Source organism: Venturia canescens, chromosome 1, assembly GCF_019457755.1.
Source record: "Venturia canescens isolate UGA chromosome 1, ASM1945775v1, whole genome shotgun sequence".
NCBI classification, from domain to species: Eukaryota; Metazoa; Arthropoda; class Insecta; order Hymenoptera; family Ichneumonidae; genus Venturia; species Venturia canescens.
The window spans coordinates 11,282,524-11,297,482 of record NC_057421.1 but is presented as its reverse complement, the minus strand read 5'-3'; the positions used below and the strand labels follow the sequence as shown (position 1 = coordinate 11,297,482).

The 14,959-nt window shown below is 40.0% G+C and overlaps 2 protein-coding genes across 2 annotated transcripts in view; one reads left to right on the top strand and one right to left on the bottom strand.

Moving 5' to 3' along the window:
* The window catches only part of LOC122412101 (adhesion G protein-coupled receptor L4-like), a 70,609-nt gene extending 63,402 nt beyond the window's left edge, over window positions 1-7,207 (top strand). The window contains exons 4-7 of the mRNA XM_043421428.1: window positions 1,755-2,014; window positions 5,295-5,583; window positions 5,653-5,739; window positions 5,823-7,207. Coding sequence (XP_043277363.1) covers window positions 1,755-2,014; window positions 5,295-5,583; window positions 5,653-5,739; window positions 5,823-5,876 — 690 coding nt within the window. The 3' untranslated portion in view covers window positions 5,877-7,207. The remainder of the gene's footprint in view (window positions 1-1,754; window positions 2,015-5,294; window positions 5,584-5,652; window positions 5,740-5,822) is intronic.
* Window positions 1-14,959, bottom strand: part of LOC122412122 (uncharacterized) — a 72,070-nt gene that overhangs the window by 56,962 nt on the left and 149 nt on the right. Inside the window, exons 2-3 of the mRNA XM_043421448.1 lie at window positions 14,764-14,918; window positions 14,581-14,680 (exon numbers count right to left, since the gene is read on the bottom strand). Of these exons, the coding sequence (XP_043277383.1) occupies window positions 14,581-14,680; window positions 14,764-14,912 (249 nt within the window). The 5' untranslated portion in view covers window positions 14,913-14,918. The remainder of the gene's footprint in view (window positions 1-14,580; window positions 14,681-14,763; window positions 14,919-14,959) is intronic.

Sequence of the window (14,959 nt, the reverse complement as noted above, 5' to 3'; positions counted from 1 at the left end):
TCATGCATGATGGCACAAAAGATCCGAAAAATTAATAACGCGTCACACTCGCTCGTACTGGAAGTGATAAATTCTTATTTCCCTTTTTAAACTTACGATTTCTCCTCACGACCACATTTCACATCTTTTCCTCGCTCCTTCCATACCATGAATAAGAAGTAAGGTTTTCCAATAGCCGATAAAATGTCTCACGAGTTAACCGTTAAAAATATTATTTTTCAAAATAGAATGCGTTCATGCGACTGATAACCGTGAAAAATACCTTCAAATTTCATTACCTCATTTCAATTAAAAATCAATAAACTATCATCGTTTTGGATATGCAGTATGTAATTTCGTAATTCATAAACAAGAGCCGCTCCATAACCGCAACAAATTATTGACCGACGCATCGAATAATAAAATTTCAAAACCCGCGGACGCTTCATTACGAAACCGGCCAGTGATTGATATTCCATTTTATTTCTTAATTGGTCGTATCCTTTGAATTCGAATCGCCATCACTGCTCCCTTAAAAACCGATCAATGAATATTGTTTTTTCGGACAAATTGCAGCAGATGAAAGAAAATAAACGCTGCGGACTCCGAGCCCCTTTGTCTTTTGAAATCGGCCACCACGACACCTAAGAACTAGCTCACACACGGCGGAAACCACGTCGATGCACCCAACGCCAGGAGCCGCGCGCTGGGTCCGTGCGGCTCTTGTTTGCGTCATTTTTTTGTTGTTTTTTTTTTTTTGCGTATCCGTTCACAGCTATCCGCGCGGCTTGAAAATCCGCGGTCCGTCGCCAGTCGAGCGTGAAGAAATGAAATTTCGTGAGTCCGTATATTCGCCTGGTGTCGGGATCGCGTTCAATTTGTGATCGGAAGTCATACGTGCTGGGAATTGAACACACGGAACAACCACGATGACGACACGGTGAACAAATGACTTTGTAGAGATCCGAAAAAATGCACCACTTCGGTTGAAAATTTTTCGAGAATAAATTTCGATGAAATTTTTGAACTATACAGTGAAAATTTTGCCCAGGGATTAAATGATTCGCCTCGAGAATTCTCAGAGCCAAATTATCCGGTATTTTGGTAAATAATTCCCTACAACGGACGCTCAAAGTCTGCGTCGCTTTCGTCCGAAGAACGTAATTCGTGCGAATAATATTCGCGGAATTAGTCCGAGCGGGAATCTTCGTGTGTGAACCAGGCCTTACTCACGAAGATTTCTCTGGTGCACGTATATCGGAAACCAACTAAAGCACTCCCCCGTTTGTCTCCCTGACTGTCACAGTGGATCACGAGCCCACAATGGCACTTGTGCTCCGCGTCATCCTCGCACGCACCCTTTATATTTATCTTTTCTTCAAGCTTCTTGTTCGAGCCAGATTTCAGCGAGAATTCTTTCGTCAACATGATTTCTTAGGGAACATGAGGCGAGGGCCGTCTGCTTTTATTTGAAAGTCTAGACAAATACGATCGAATGAGCTGAAAAGGTGGTTTCGCTTTTCTGCAAATCCTTGTTACTCTTTCGGTTTTCTCTCCCCTCTGCATCCAACGTATCTCGAGTAGATCGAGGATTTTGCAGGCATACATTTCTGAGAGAGTTCACCTGCCTCTGGTTAAAATTTTCCGGACTTTTGAGTCTTGGGATAACGAATAATTGAAATGTTGAACTGAGAATGAACAAAATTGAAATAAAAAATGATGGAACGTTGAAAAAATGTGATAAATCAATTGACCTTGACGTTTTCTTCTTCCAGGACTCCGAACTGTGCATCTCGCTTGGCCTCAGTCTTCAGTACCTCAGAGTATCAGTAGTTTGTTGGCTAGCCGCAATGTGCCATCATCTTTACGCGACCGTAGCTTCGATACCATGTCGTGACGATCCACCGACCTACTTGAAGTACAGCATTTTTGCATGGGGCGCACCACTGGTTATTCTCGGAGGTGCAGCATTTCTTCAAATCGGAGAATCCCACAGTTTGTGGAACGTTGCAGAACTAACGCCATTCAATTGCTGGTGAGTTATGAAAATTTTCGACGCAAGAAACTGAAAAGTTATGTGATAGAATTTTTCCTGGTTTTTTAAACGGTGAATAATTTGTTGACGCGCGAATTTGACCAAACTTTTGGTTTTAAGGGGGGATTTTATTGGGAGATAATACAAAAGAGAGAGAAAGAGAGATCGATTGATATTTATTAGCCTTCTCAGCTATTTGTAATACATTTCTTTACATATTTTTTAACCAGTAATTAACCACACTGGTGCAGATTCGCACCCACGAAAATTTCAAGTGTCTAGAACTTCAAAATTCCTTTCTTCAATTTCGCCATTTTTCTATAACAAAACTATATTTTTCAATTTTCTTAATAATTGTAATCCGATTACTAAGAAATTGTTACCCCTAAAAAGTCTCGTCGTAAGATTAATCCCACACATTTATGGATGGAATAAAAAGTCTCGAAAAGTCCAAGTGCAAATTTGCACCAGTGTGGTGAGTGTGCGACCTCAAAGGGAAGTGTCGTGTCTACGGGTTAAATCTATATTTTATTTAACCGTAGATACAATGAATTATTTTGACATGCGCTTAAATTGCACTAATTGCTTACAATTTTTAACGTCGATGGATAACGCATTGTATATTTACAGAGAGAAAGAGAGAGAAATTATTCAACGTTGTGTTCACGTGCTGAAACATCAGGAAATATTTTGCACCACGAATTGCTCGTTCTCTTAATGAGTAGTTGTTATTTGTGATCTAAATAACAAGCCCGATTCCCAGGGGTGTTTTGAGAGAAAATAGGCAGCGTCCATATTCTGCGCAGCTTTCGAGGCATGCTGAGGAATATTTCTCGTGGGTTGCACTGTTCGGTACAATTCATCCGGTTGCCTCGTCGATGCCCTTTCATCCGTAAATTTTCTTCAATTCGATCTCATTTTTTTCTCTTCATATCTATATTTCCTTTTATCCTGGAGCGACGATTTTTATAGTCTTTTTTCGATGCAGCCTTACAATCACTCGCCCTCGATTCGACAGCGATCGCAAAAGCTCTGGTACTTTAAACGTATACAATATATAAGTCCGGTAAAATCGAATAGAGCGAGCGGATGTATAGATCTGTATGTACTACGTTTCATTCAAAATCTCGTAAGCTTCGGCTCTGTAATCTTTCTCCTTCCTTCTTTATTCCCCGCTTTCGTCAGCGTAATCTCTCCCATTGCTCTTACATCAATCTTCTTCCTTTCCTCTCGTCTTACCCTCGCCATTCTTTTTTCCCGTCTGCAGAGATCGGATTTAATTTTAATAGGAACACTCGATGAATTTTGTCAAGCGATGGGGAAAAATCACGTGAAAATAATCCGTATCGAATTACAGAGGGACATGAGAAATTCGATAAATTTCTTGCCTATGTTTTGTCCCTTAGTCACGCCATTTCGATATTTTTGTGCCAATTCTCGTGTCTTCGTACTTGACAAGCTTTCTTTGTTCTCTTTAAACTCAGATTTTTCTGTTCTCAGTTTAGAGACGGATAAAATCTTTTCCGAAACTTTGCGCCAGCATTTTTTTACGCCTCGTTTTGACTGTTCGGATGCGCCAACAGAGAATCACTCGCAAAGCGTAGATTAAACTATTCGTGAAGTTGTATGAAAGGAAAAAGCCTCCTTTTGGATACTTTTCCTTCTTTTTCCCTGCTACTTCCCTCCCCCTTTTCCCGTCTTTGGGCTTTCGCAAGTTCTCTGCTCTTTTTCCACCTTGCAAGTAGAGAACAAGCAAAGTCGATAAAGTGCACTTCCGGTGGTGCCGAGCGACGAAAGCATTCGAGCAACAGTGGGCCACACAAATGTCTCGCTCAATCCGGGCTAACTCTTTCTCACGGGACTCGGCCAACTGAAAGTTTTGTAAGTTTAGAAAAAAACACCGCTGGAGACAGGGGAAGCGGAGGAATGAACGAGAAAAAAATATAGTGCAAGATGGAAGCTGGAGATCAGAAAGCCACTTTTCTCGCTTGATCCTCACGTGTCTGGCGTCTTAACAGCATGACGTATACATTCTCGGGTTCTCAAAACGACTTATTCAGTCACTCGGCGTCTTAGCTTTTTATCATCCCGACGTTCGTCACCTTCAAATTTTGTTTTCCTCCTTCGAAATGTTTTACTCCCGGATTTAAAGTAGTTCGGCTGTTCTAAGACTAGTCAAATTTGCAACTATTTCATCTTGTTTTATTTCAAGTATAAATTATTAATCAAATTACTAAACACTCACATTGAGAATATTTTTATCATAAGAATGTAATAGGATGCTTTTAAAATATCATAAAAGATCAAATTTCGATACCTGTGTCACTTTAAATATACAAATAAGCGAGGGAACATTTTTATTATGCGAAAGAAAGTTTATATCGGTGTAATGGCACCGAGAAAAAGGAATAGTCAATTGATTTTAAAAAATCGAAGCTACTAGACGAATGAAAGCACCTGAGTAAGTCTCAAAAATAAATTTGTTGAAAGTCCCGCGATTCCCGAATTTGCCCGAGGTTCAATCAGCTGTTACCGGCAGTCCAACGTACTGACAGGCATCCGCTTTCGACACGTCAGAAACTAAAGTTTTTTCATGTTTTCTTTCTTAAAAGCCCCGTAAGGTAATGTTTTTTTTTAAAGAAACGAAATCTGTGATAAATTTTCTTCACCATAGAAACTTTTCCGAAGCTCGACAAGCGTTTTTTCACAATTAATATTATCGTGAGTTCTTCCATAGGGTATCGTGTTAAAAGCTCAAAATTGGAAATGAAATAATTCAAAATTTAGCCCCGTAAGAGGCCTCGGAGCTGTGCTAATCGTCATCAGGGGAGCTTTTATCATTTACTGCAAAAAAGTGAACCTTCAGCGCACTTTATCGAACGGCCGAACTACCTTAAAAAAGCAGTGAAGCAATGAAGAGAGAACGAAGCAAATACTAGAAAAAATAAAATCGAACAAGCCGCTGTTCATTTCGATTCAACTGTTTTGAGAACAATGTCGAGATGTCAATTTCGGGACTGCCGAGAGTCGTGCGTTTGATTTTACTTGAGTTTTTTTCATGTGTGGATACGCGTGCAGTTTACTGCTTTTCACTGCTCATCCAACTGAGTCCTTTCTCGGTTTCAATCCCCCGTTCGAATACTCCAGCTCGGCTGCTATCAATCATTCGCCCATTTTCAATTGTTGGTATAGAAATTTCAGTGCAGCATTGACAAAAGAGTGAACGAGGAAAATGGTCCTCCGCAGGCTTTATTATACGTGAATTTTTGTTCCATTCCAGGTTCCTCGGGACTAAAGCTACTGTGTACACTTATGGTCTGCCCATTGTCATTCTTCTTCTCTTGTCCGGTTACTACCTCGTAAAAGCTGCGATTGTTGCGAGATACACGTGTAGCATGCAATTGGAGATAAAACAACGAGAAAAAATGAAGAGAAGGCGAGCTCTTCAACTCATGTTATTTCTCAAAGTTTCATTAATCGTTGGCTTGGTCGCTGGATGCGGAGTCGCTTCACGAGTTTGGAAGTCACCGATACTCTGGGCCATATTTTGCACTGGGCATTCGTTGCAGGTAAAAACTGATTAAAGAGAAAGAAAGAACGATATTTCGCATTAAAATAATATTGATAAAACTGTGCAGGGCCTCGCCGTCGCACTCTCGGTCGCTTGTAATTGTCGAGTGTTGAAAGTCTACGCGAGAAAATCTCACCGGCAGCCTAAGCAGCAGGTACGAAAATCATTTAATTCAACGAAATAGCACTAGAATGAGTCAAGATTTTTGAAGAATTTTATTTTCTCTCCAATTCACAGATCGCGAAATCATCGAGTATGCAGCTTCTCGCCCCGGCGCCAGATCCAGTTTAAACACCCGAACCGACAAACTTGGCACTGGACTCATTCGGTGAAGAAAAAAACGAAAAAACATAAATGAACCCTTTACGAGTCGCGACTTAATATTTTTACACGAAATTTTGCTAACGAAACGACGAAATTGCTTCGGTAGACATTTTTTTCCTTTCAAAATGAAGTTTATTCGCTGTTACGAGTATATTTATCGACCAACGATCTCACTTTCGATTGACACTATTATGAAAATAGTTTGTGCGACGTTACTAACCACGTTTAGATTGAGTTCATCTCCGAGTCATCGACATTGTTCAAAGAATGAGTCTCTCCTCCGAATTTCATAAAAAAAACGATATTTGTTTAGTTAAAGATCTGTAAAAGGCTCGATTATCGATCGATTCGTATTCATGAATCAAGAAAACGAAAAAGAAGAATCCAAGTACGCGTTTCGAGATAGTTTTTCCTTAACTTCCACGTAGTGAATCCTTATTTCGCCACCCCTACGAGGAAAATTCGACATCCCCAAAAAACGGTGAGTTTAAAAATCCCCCTTCGAACCGATACGACTCAATAATTCAAAGAATCTCCATAAATCAAAAAATCATATTTCGAAACTTGACATTGCGACGTGTATGAGATTGGGAGTAAGAGCCATTAAAAAATCGTGACCTGACAGGAAAAGTAACAAGTAACGAGAGCGAATGTAAATAAGAAGCAAAAGAATAATTCTCCATTATCGACATATCAAAAGTGTGAGGTAGAAATATTACACACGAACAAAAAAATGTAAAGAAAGCCTGCGAACATCAGGGACGATATACGAGCACACCGACGACGCTTAAAACCGCGTCAACGCATTCGAGTTTTCGTGTCGAAAAAAGCCGTGATCCGAATGAAAGAAAAGCGCCTCCATCGTCCCCAGCGTTAGCTCCTAGTCGGAATAGAGTCGTTGATAGATCGATTATCGAGGTGATAAAAAGAAAAAAAGCTCTTGCGGAGCCTCCCCACGATTTGCATATCCAATCGCCCAGTCTCTCCAAATCGCCGGAGCAAGCTCTCATTAATCTATATATACATGTGCGATGCTATGTATGCACACTCATGCACATACGAGGGGACATTCACTAGCACGAAACCCAAATTCGTACAGCTATAAGACGCATGCGATTAACGCTCGGTAATGAACTGATTGCATTATAGGGGCAACGAATTAGCGAGCCCTTCCATTATATACATACATATACGTGTATATAACAATAGATATATACACATATGTATATATGTATAGAACTCTACATGTAAATCCATATACTGACGTATAAATATTTTGAAATCAAATCATCCAACGACCTGCCACGCTTTTGTCTTTTATTTTCGTACTGTATACCCAGCAGCACAGAGAAGCTCTTCACATTTGTTATCGACTCGCCTCGTTTATCCGAGGCGAAAGTGCGGAGTCTGTGTCTGTGTCAATTACCTCGACTGGCGGTGCGCGGGGTTGAGCGTATATATGAGTGCGGCCGATAACTTAGCATGTATGAACCGCCATCAGTTAACGCGCTGCTTGACCTCGTCAGGCAAGAGCTTTTCCTCGTTGGTACAATCCATGGATCGGGGGCGGTCTGCAATCGTTCTGCTTTTCCACCGCTCCGGCTCATCGTATGGCGACGGCTTCTCCTTGATCCCGCGCGTTAAATTTATCGCGGGTGGGGCTTCATTAACAGATTCTCACGACGAGAGAGAACGACGAGGCGAAAAAGGTGCGTGCTTTAAGGAGGCTCTGACGAAGGGAGGGGAAAAGCACGAATCAACCCTTTTTCTCTCGAACCCGCGTGTCGCTCGTTATCCTTGTGATGTTCCGGCTCGCCGGCACGAAAGTAAACTCTTGTTCTCGACCTGAGGATCTTATCGAACGTCTGTCACTGGGGAATCGCGATGTGGAGGGAACCGCTCAACGGAGGCCAGAAAATGGACCAAGGTATGACAGAAGGATGCCACTATCTTCGTTTGACTGAACGTTACCACTTCCTGATTCTTTCTGTTTCTGTATTTTATTTCTACTTGTATTATCACCCTCCAATGCTCGAGCCGACAAGTTTGCGGAGTCGGGGAGAAAATGAAAGGGGCTTTTACGACGTTACTCGATTCCGCCTCGGTTCGAACGATTCCACTGCACGAGCTTGGATAAAAAAAAAAAAGAATAAAATAAAAATAAATAAATACGTTCGGGAAAGGTTTTCTGATGAGAAAACGAGAGTTTACGTGACATGGTTCTACACAACCCGTTTAACCTCCTCTAGATCTTATATTTATGTAGCCATAAGAAAAACAGGTAAAAAGAACAACAACTGTGCAGGAGGATGTTTTTCCTCTACCGGCATTGCCAATGAAACGTTGGTATTCTTTGACTCCGAGTACCCACACGATCCTCCAGGAAAGCAAAAATATCCTCGAACCTTCGACTTCCCATTTCAATATAAACGGCATAGAGCAAAGCAGATTCTCATGGAACGGGATGTTTCTTAACATAACACAGAATTGTACGTCGCGTGGTTGTTATGCCGGAAGAGAAAATCTGCGAACTCGTCGAACAATTATCCACCTTCCGCCCCTATTCTAGTCCTCAACTTACCGAGTTGTAATTACTAGCTAGAATTGTACTGAAGTTTACACCAGAGGGCGTCTCTGTTACATCGTTAACAGAGGCTACTCCGAAGCTCACTGAACTTGGTAACGACGGGAATACAGATGTGATTCCCGTGTTATAATTATCAGCAAACTCCCGGGGATTAGCTGCGATCCGTATGCAATGGATTACGGTTCAACGACGAACTCAAATGCCCAAGGGCATTTCCCTTTGGTACCCTTCTGCTTCGCGTGTAACACTGTAAGTATAGCTATTGTTTATCTCTCGAAAGAGTTACTTTATATCAAGGTTGAGTTACATGAGATTGTATTCCATTAACGAGAGCTGCCCCGTGCTGTTGGGACACGACATTTAAATAATTGAAACGAACGATGACGACCAACGGAGTGTGAAGCAGTGAGAATAATCATCGAATTGTGAAGGGACTCGATTCGATTGAATTTCGGATTGATTTTCAATAATCGGATCTTCATCGATGAGAAAGGAGTTCGGCATCATGGGGAAGGGCTGATCGCCCTATCAAATGCGTGGATTACTCAGAAATAATGTGCTTTCGGGCTGTACTATTGTAAGTTGTCGCGACATCAAGTTGGAGAACGAGGGAGAAAGTGCGGGGCGGAGGAGGGGGAGGAAGACACAGACGTTAAATGGAAAGTCGCCAGAGCGTCTGGAGCCGGCAACATCGATCCGGAACTCGGTCGGCGCAGATCCATTCAGTCATATATAGGACACCAGGACCGTGAAAGGAGCCGATTAAAGCACATGCCGGAGAACCTGAATTCCAGAGCGAGTCAAGGTCGTCGTAAGTGCGGCCTGGCACTGTCGTGCGGGAAAAACTTTAGCCCTGTTTCTCGGCTACGTTTTACTTTTCGTCCTTACGCATCGGCGGACACGTGATAGACAGTTTGCAATTTCGCGCATGTACAAAAACACATTTCGTGGTATTAATCGAGTGAGAAGTAAGATGAGTTGGTTTTATCGAATTCTGGGCAGCTATTGCTCTGCCGAATCGACCACTAATTGGTCATTCCGTTCCGAAGCCAGTGAAGCAAGGTCGGGAAGGTATTCCGGAGAGGATTCCTGGGCTAATTCTTGCGGGTGACCATCCCCTACGAAATTCTGGTCTCGTAATATCTCGGGATCAACGCTTATCTGAAAACAGAATTCTCCAGCTCGCGATTACAAATAAGATTCGCTAAGACAGTGCATCAAGAACGTGACAGATTCATCGGATTCCTGGACGGTGAATCGCGGAACGGGAATTACGGACAGAATAATTAGAAATTCCGAGAACATACGACTGCCGCGTCTGCAAATGAATTTGAGTTCGAATATAGTTGAAAAAAAAAAATCTGCGGCTCAAAGATCTTGAGCTCCAACAATCCACAGCTCATTGGGGATTCGTAAAATATAGAGAAAGCGAACTTTTATGAATAATTAGATTATCGAAAATATTCTGCAGAGAGGAAGTTTCAAAGAGGTCGTCACCCGGCCACATCTAATCTCCCTGACTTTCTCCAGCCCCATTTTTCCAGCAGCAAGTCTCGTTAAACCTGAATCTCAAGCTTTCCGTTTGCTGTGCGTTGGCTAATGCTTCCGGGAGGCGTGCGAGGGAGGACACAGAGAACAAGAGTATCAAGAGTTTTCGCGTGTGTCAGCTACACCGGAGACTTTACTCCCTTTTCTTTTTCCATTATTGCCAGCACTTGCTATCTGTCCTCCTCGTTTCCGCTCGCCTTTGGTAGCATGTTGAGAGCTTTGAAATTCAGTATACTTCAACTTTAATCGCCGAGGTCATGCCGAGGGAGACGTATGCGGGAGCAACAAAGGTCGCCACGACAACGACAGCTCAACGTCTCTTTTCATAAACTTTTCTTTGGCACGTTATCTTAGCTAATTTTAGTCTCCTCCCTCGTTCTCTCCCTCCTCGATGTACGCATCCTCGTTTATTTTTTATCCCCCACAAAGATAACGCCGAGTTTACTCTATAAATTTAATCATCAATTACATGGGGCCACCCTCCTCATTCACCTGGACGCGATCCCCCGAATATCGTATTTTCGGAGCTTCATCAACATTTTAGTAACATTTAATTTAAAATGTTTTGAAAAAAACACGGCAAATATTTCTTCTACGTAATAGATAGAAGGAATATTTGCTTTTTTAAAAACTTTTTTTGTTTACTTTTTACTTTTCAACTGCAGTTGAAAAGTAAATTTTTGTTGAGATTCATCATTTTTTTTTTTTTTTTTTACTCAACGCACATTTTAATATTCTCCTCATTTCCCAGTGCAAAGTCACGAAAAATAATGACTACTGACCCAGATTAATGCGGATACAGGAATGATCGTTATTCAACCACAAAAGGGTATTTCGAAGAATTGCCATGGTTCTCTCGTATACAGCAAAATACGATCCGAATGAATGTGTGCTCGTGTTTGAATGTGCGGATTTGTGGTAATGACGATATTCGAGTGCCGGACGAGAATTAGCGGTAATTGGTGTGGACAAGGGGGTCGATCAATCGTTCTGGAACGCTCAACACTACATCGGAATACGTGATGAGATGTGTGCTGTGGCCCTCAACTTCTCTATTGTTCGATCTCCTCTCTCTCTCTCTTTCTCTTTCCCTCAATGCGAATATTCTATTCAAATAATTCTGCAAACTTCACGAGTCATACTCAAGGTCATCGGATCAGTTACGCGGCGAGTTAAACAGAGATGGAACTGATGGAAATGAGAGAAAAAAGGAACGAACTTTTGTTGAATGGCCTGCAAATTATTTTGTAATTCGAAATACAATTTTTGAACAAAAATACATTTTACCAACTCGAGGCGCACACGAATGGAAACACAAAGAATAAGTTTGTCGTTGGTATAGTAGCTCATTTTTATTATTATTAATTCTATACATTATTCGATTAATTTAATTATATAATTACATTATATATAATATAATTTTTTAATTTAATAACGATAGCAATAAAAAATATTTTTTCAAATGAACAAATAAATATAAATAAATAAATTGAACTAAATTAAAAAAATAGATAATTGTAGTAATTGATAACTCTGGATTACGCACCTACCATGTAAATGTCTCGTTATATCCCATTTATGCCGACGCATGTTGACGTCAGTCAGCAGACAAAAGTTCAATGTTCCTTTAATTAAGAAACGCCCAGAGCGAAATGCATTCCCCAAAATAGCATTAATTTGCGAGGTTAGTTGGCTAGGTGCGATGAGCCTTTCTCCACAGTGAACGTACTGTGAAACTCGGTACTATTCACACTTGGTTTAGTCGCGAGTTTTAGCAAATTCAATGCTCAAACTTGATTCTTGTGATGAAATGATTAAATTTTTCAACATTTTTTTTATCTATTCCTACAAAGAAAATGTAAATCAATGAAAAGAAAAAATTTCGTGATGGATGGAAATTATTTCTTGTCTGCGTAAAGAACCAACATTATTACACAATTTTATTATTAAAAAAACGTTTGAAGAGTTCATTTTGACCAGCGTGGTGCAGCAGCTGCCGCTGCTGTTGGTGTCACGCTGTCAGTTTTGTTTACAAATTTTATGGCAAGTGAGTTTACTGTCCAAAGTAGTATTGCAGTGGAGGAAAATGAAAAAATGAACGATCAAAAAATTTACCGGGATAAAAATCGTCGTTTTGTTAAAATTAACAAAAGAAAACGTGGCGAAGCTAACGAACGACAAAATATGACCAAAAGGTCGAACTGACGTCACATGCGAACGTATATCGAATGCAGCGTTGTCAAACGTTACTGATCCATTTGTCGTGTAATCCGAATGATTTCTTATCAGATATTTTTTCATATTTCAGCCGATTTTCAATGATAAGGTTTAAAAACTAAAATACTCATGTATTCTTGAATATCCACGAAATACAACGATCGATTTTTTTTGCGAAATCTTGGATATAATTAACGAAAAAGTTCAATAACCTTTGATTCGGTACGGCTTTCATATGCCGGAGTGACAAGTGTCAGAGAAAAGTCGATATTCAATAATTAATTTGCTGCTAAACTACACGGTAACTAGCGTCGAAATTTTGCAAATCTATATCCAGTACGTATTCATTTTTGCCTACCAAAAATATCATCGCGCAATCTTGTATAGCGAATATTCACCCATCTACCTTAAATTCGGATTTTTAAATTGTAAACGCCGTTACGGCGATCGACGGTTCCGCTTGTTTAAGTCGCTGGTCTCAACTGCGTTAAAAATTATCTTATCTTCGGGAAACTATTTTACTCAATTTTATTCGTATTTTACTCTTGGAATAAAAACTTTCGACAATACTCCAGTTCGAAAATAGCGAACGTCTATTATTCCTTATTGAATAAACAAGACAGAGCGGAGTCCAAGTGGCCACGAGAGTTTCCCGGATCGGCCAGAGTGCTGGCTAAGTCAAACAGAAGTGGAGAAAGCCATCGGGCATTGAGGGAGCAGAGCGAGGAGTTACTTTTCCTACTGTACATGTGGGATAGCACTCTCCGGAACTACGTTAACAGTGAGCAAATAGTCGTTTACATTCAACAGCGTGTTTCGTGAATAATTAAATTTCCAGCAAATATTCAGAGGAAAAGCCTCAGGCATTTGCGCCTTTACATGGATCTATATGCTTCAAGATTCTTGCGATTAGTCTCCAAACTAAAGAACTACGGCAAAAAGTGTCTTGCTGGACCCAACCGTTTTACTCCGCTTGAACGTTTTCATGGATTTACGAAAAATCGAAATTTCCATTTACCATGACGCTGAAGTTTCCAACGTTGGAGTCCAACGAAATGGTCTAAAAAAACTCTCAAATAATTCCAGTAAATCTCCAATTTTGTTCCCTGCCGAATTTCCAATTCGTCATATTTCAAGCCACATCAATAATTCGTGAAATAAAAAAATAATGAATTATAAATGTTTTTTTCGTTCATTCCGTTGAACTCCAACGTTGCAAACTTCAGCGTCGTCATTTACCATCGTTGTACTTCTCACTCTATTTTTATATTTTTTCAATTTAATTATCAATTTTTGGGATAAAATTCGTCATCCTATTGAAACCGTGATAGGACACAAAAAAATGAATCACGAATATCTGTAGTTACGAATTGAAGAATACTCGTTCGTAACAGAGTGTGTCGCGCTGGAAAAGGAAGATGGTGCGTTACTTGTGATTTAAAAAAGCAACTGAACTTTCATGCTCTTTTCATAATCCAAGAAACGATTGAAATTTATTCTCCCAATTATTAAAACTATGTGTAACTTATTTATTGAGATTGATACATTTTTAACCCTTCGAGTGCACACTTAATGCGTCATCCATAGGCTTATGGGGTCGAAACGACCCAGTGTGCACTTTAAGGGTTAATATAACTATAGCGGTTAAAATAATTTCGTGGTAAAATCGTCAAACAAATCCAAACAACAGCCATTTTCTATTTATATGCGTATATGCACATCTATGATATAAACCAGCTGACTCATGGTGCTGTCAAATCTTCCACCGTTTATGTTGTCGTTACTCGTTAACCTCAAATAAGTGTTTTTCTTTTTCCATTCCCAAATCATTTTCACCGGTAACAAAGCTTTCTCAGGACATCATTGATGTCTATGTTTTTTGTATTGTCTATTGTTTTTCTAATTTGTTTTTGGTTCTTTAAAGTTGGGAGAATCTTATTTCATTAAATCCAAATGATCGCACAGGAAGTGTGCCTGCCATAAGAGCCTCTGCATAACCTTTAAAAAAATGTGATTTTCGTTAATTGTTTTCTCGAAAACTGGACGGTAGATCCTATAATAATTCCGGGCTAGAATAGTATATTTCTAGCATATTTCCAAATTTCAGCTCTTAAAGTTGGAATTTTCGATTTTCATTTTTCTCGATTTCGATTATATTGCTCGAAGAAAATGAAATTCTTGTTGAATATTCTTTTCACTATAGGATTTCAACCCAAAAGAAAGGTTTTTGTTTTAAAAATTCTCAAAAATACTTCAACGGTATTTTTTTTTAAATCTAGGTTCGAAAGTATGGCAATTATTGTAGAATTCTTTATTCACCGATAATCCGTCGGAGAAGGCTGAAGAACATTCACGATCGACGATTCTTGAATGGTGAAATGTTTCTGCAATGTCTACTCGGTGCTCTGTAATCGATTCACTTCGATATATATTCTTGATATTTATAAATAAAAACGATATAATTGTTTTTCCATTATTTGACAACGCAATATTTAAACTCACTAAGGATTGGGAATTCCGCTTGTGGTTTTTTGTGCTCTGCATGCTTTTCCCACTTCGTTAAAACTGACGAATGATAATACCAATAATGCTTCGTGATATCGGACTGACCGACCGACGCGAACGAACATGTGCACTCGTTCTCCCTTCATTTTATACTGAAACAGTTTTTGCTTGATAGTTGTCGAATTTCTGTTTC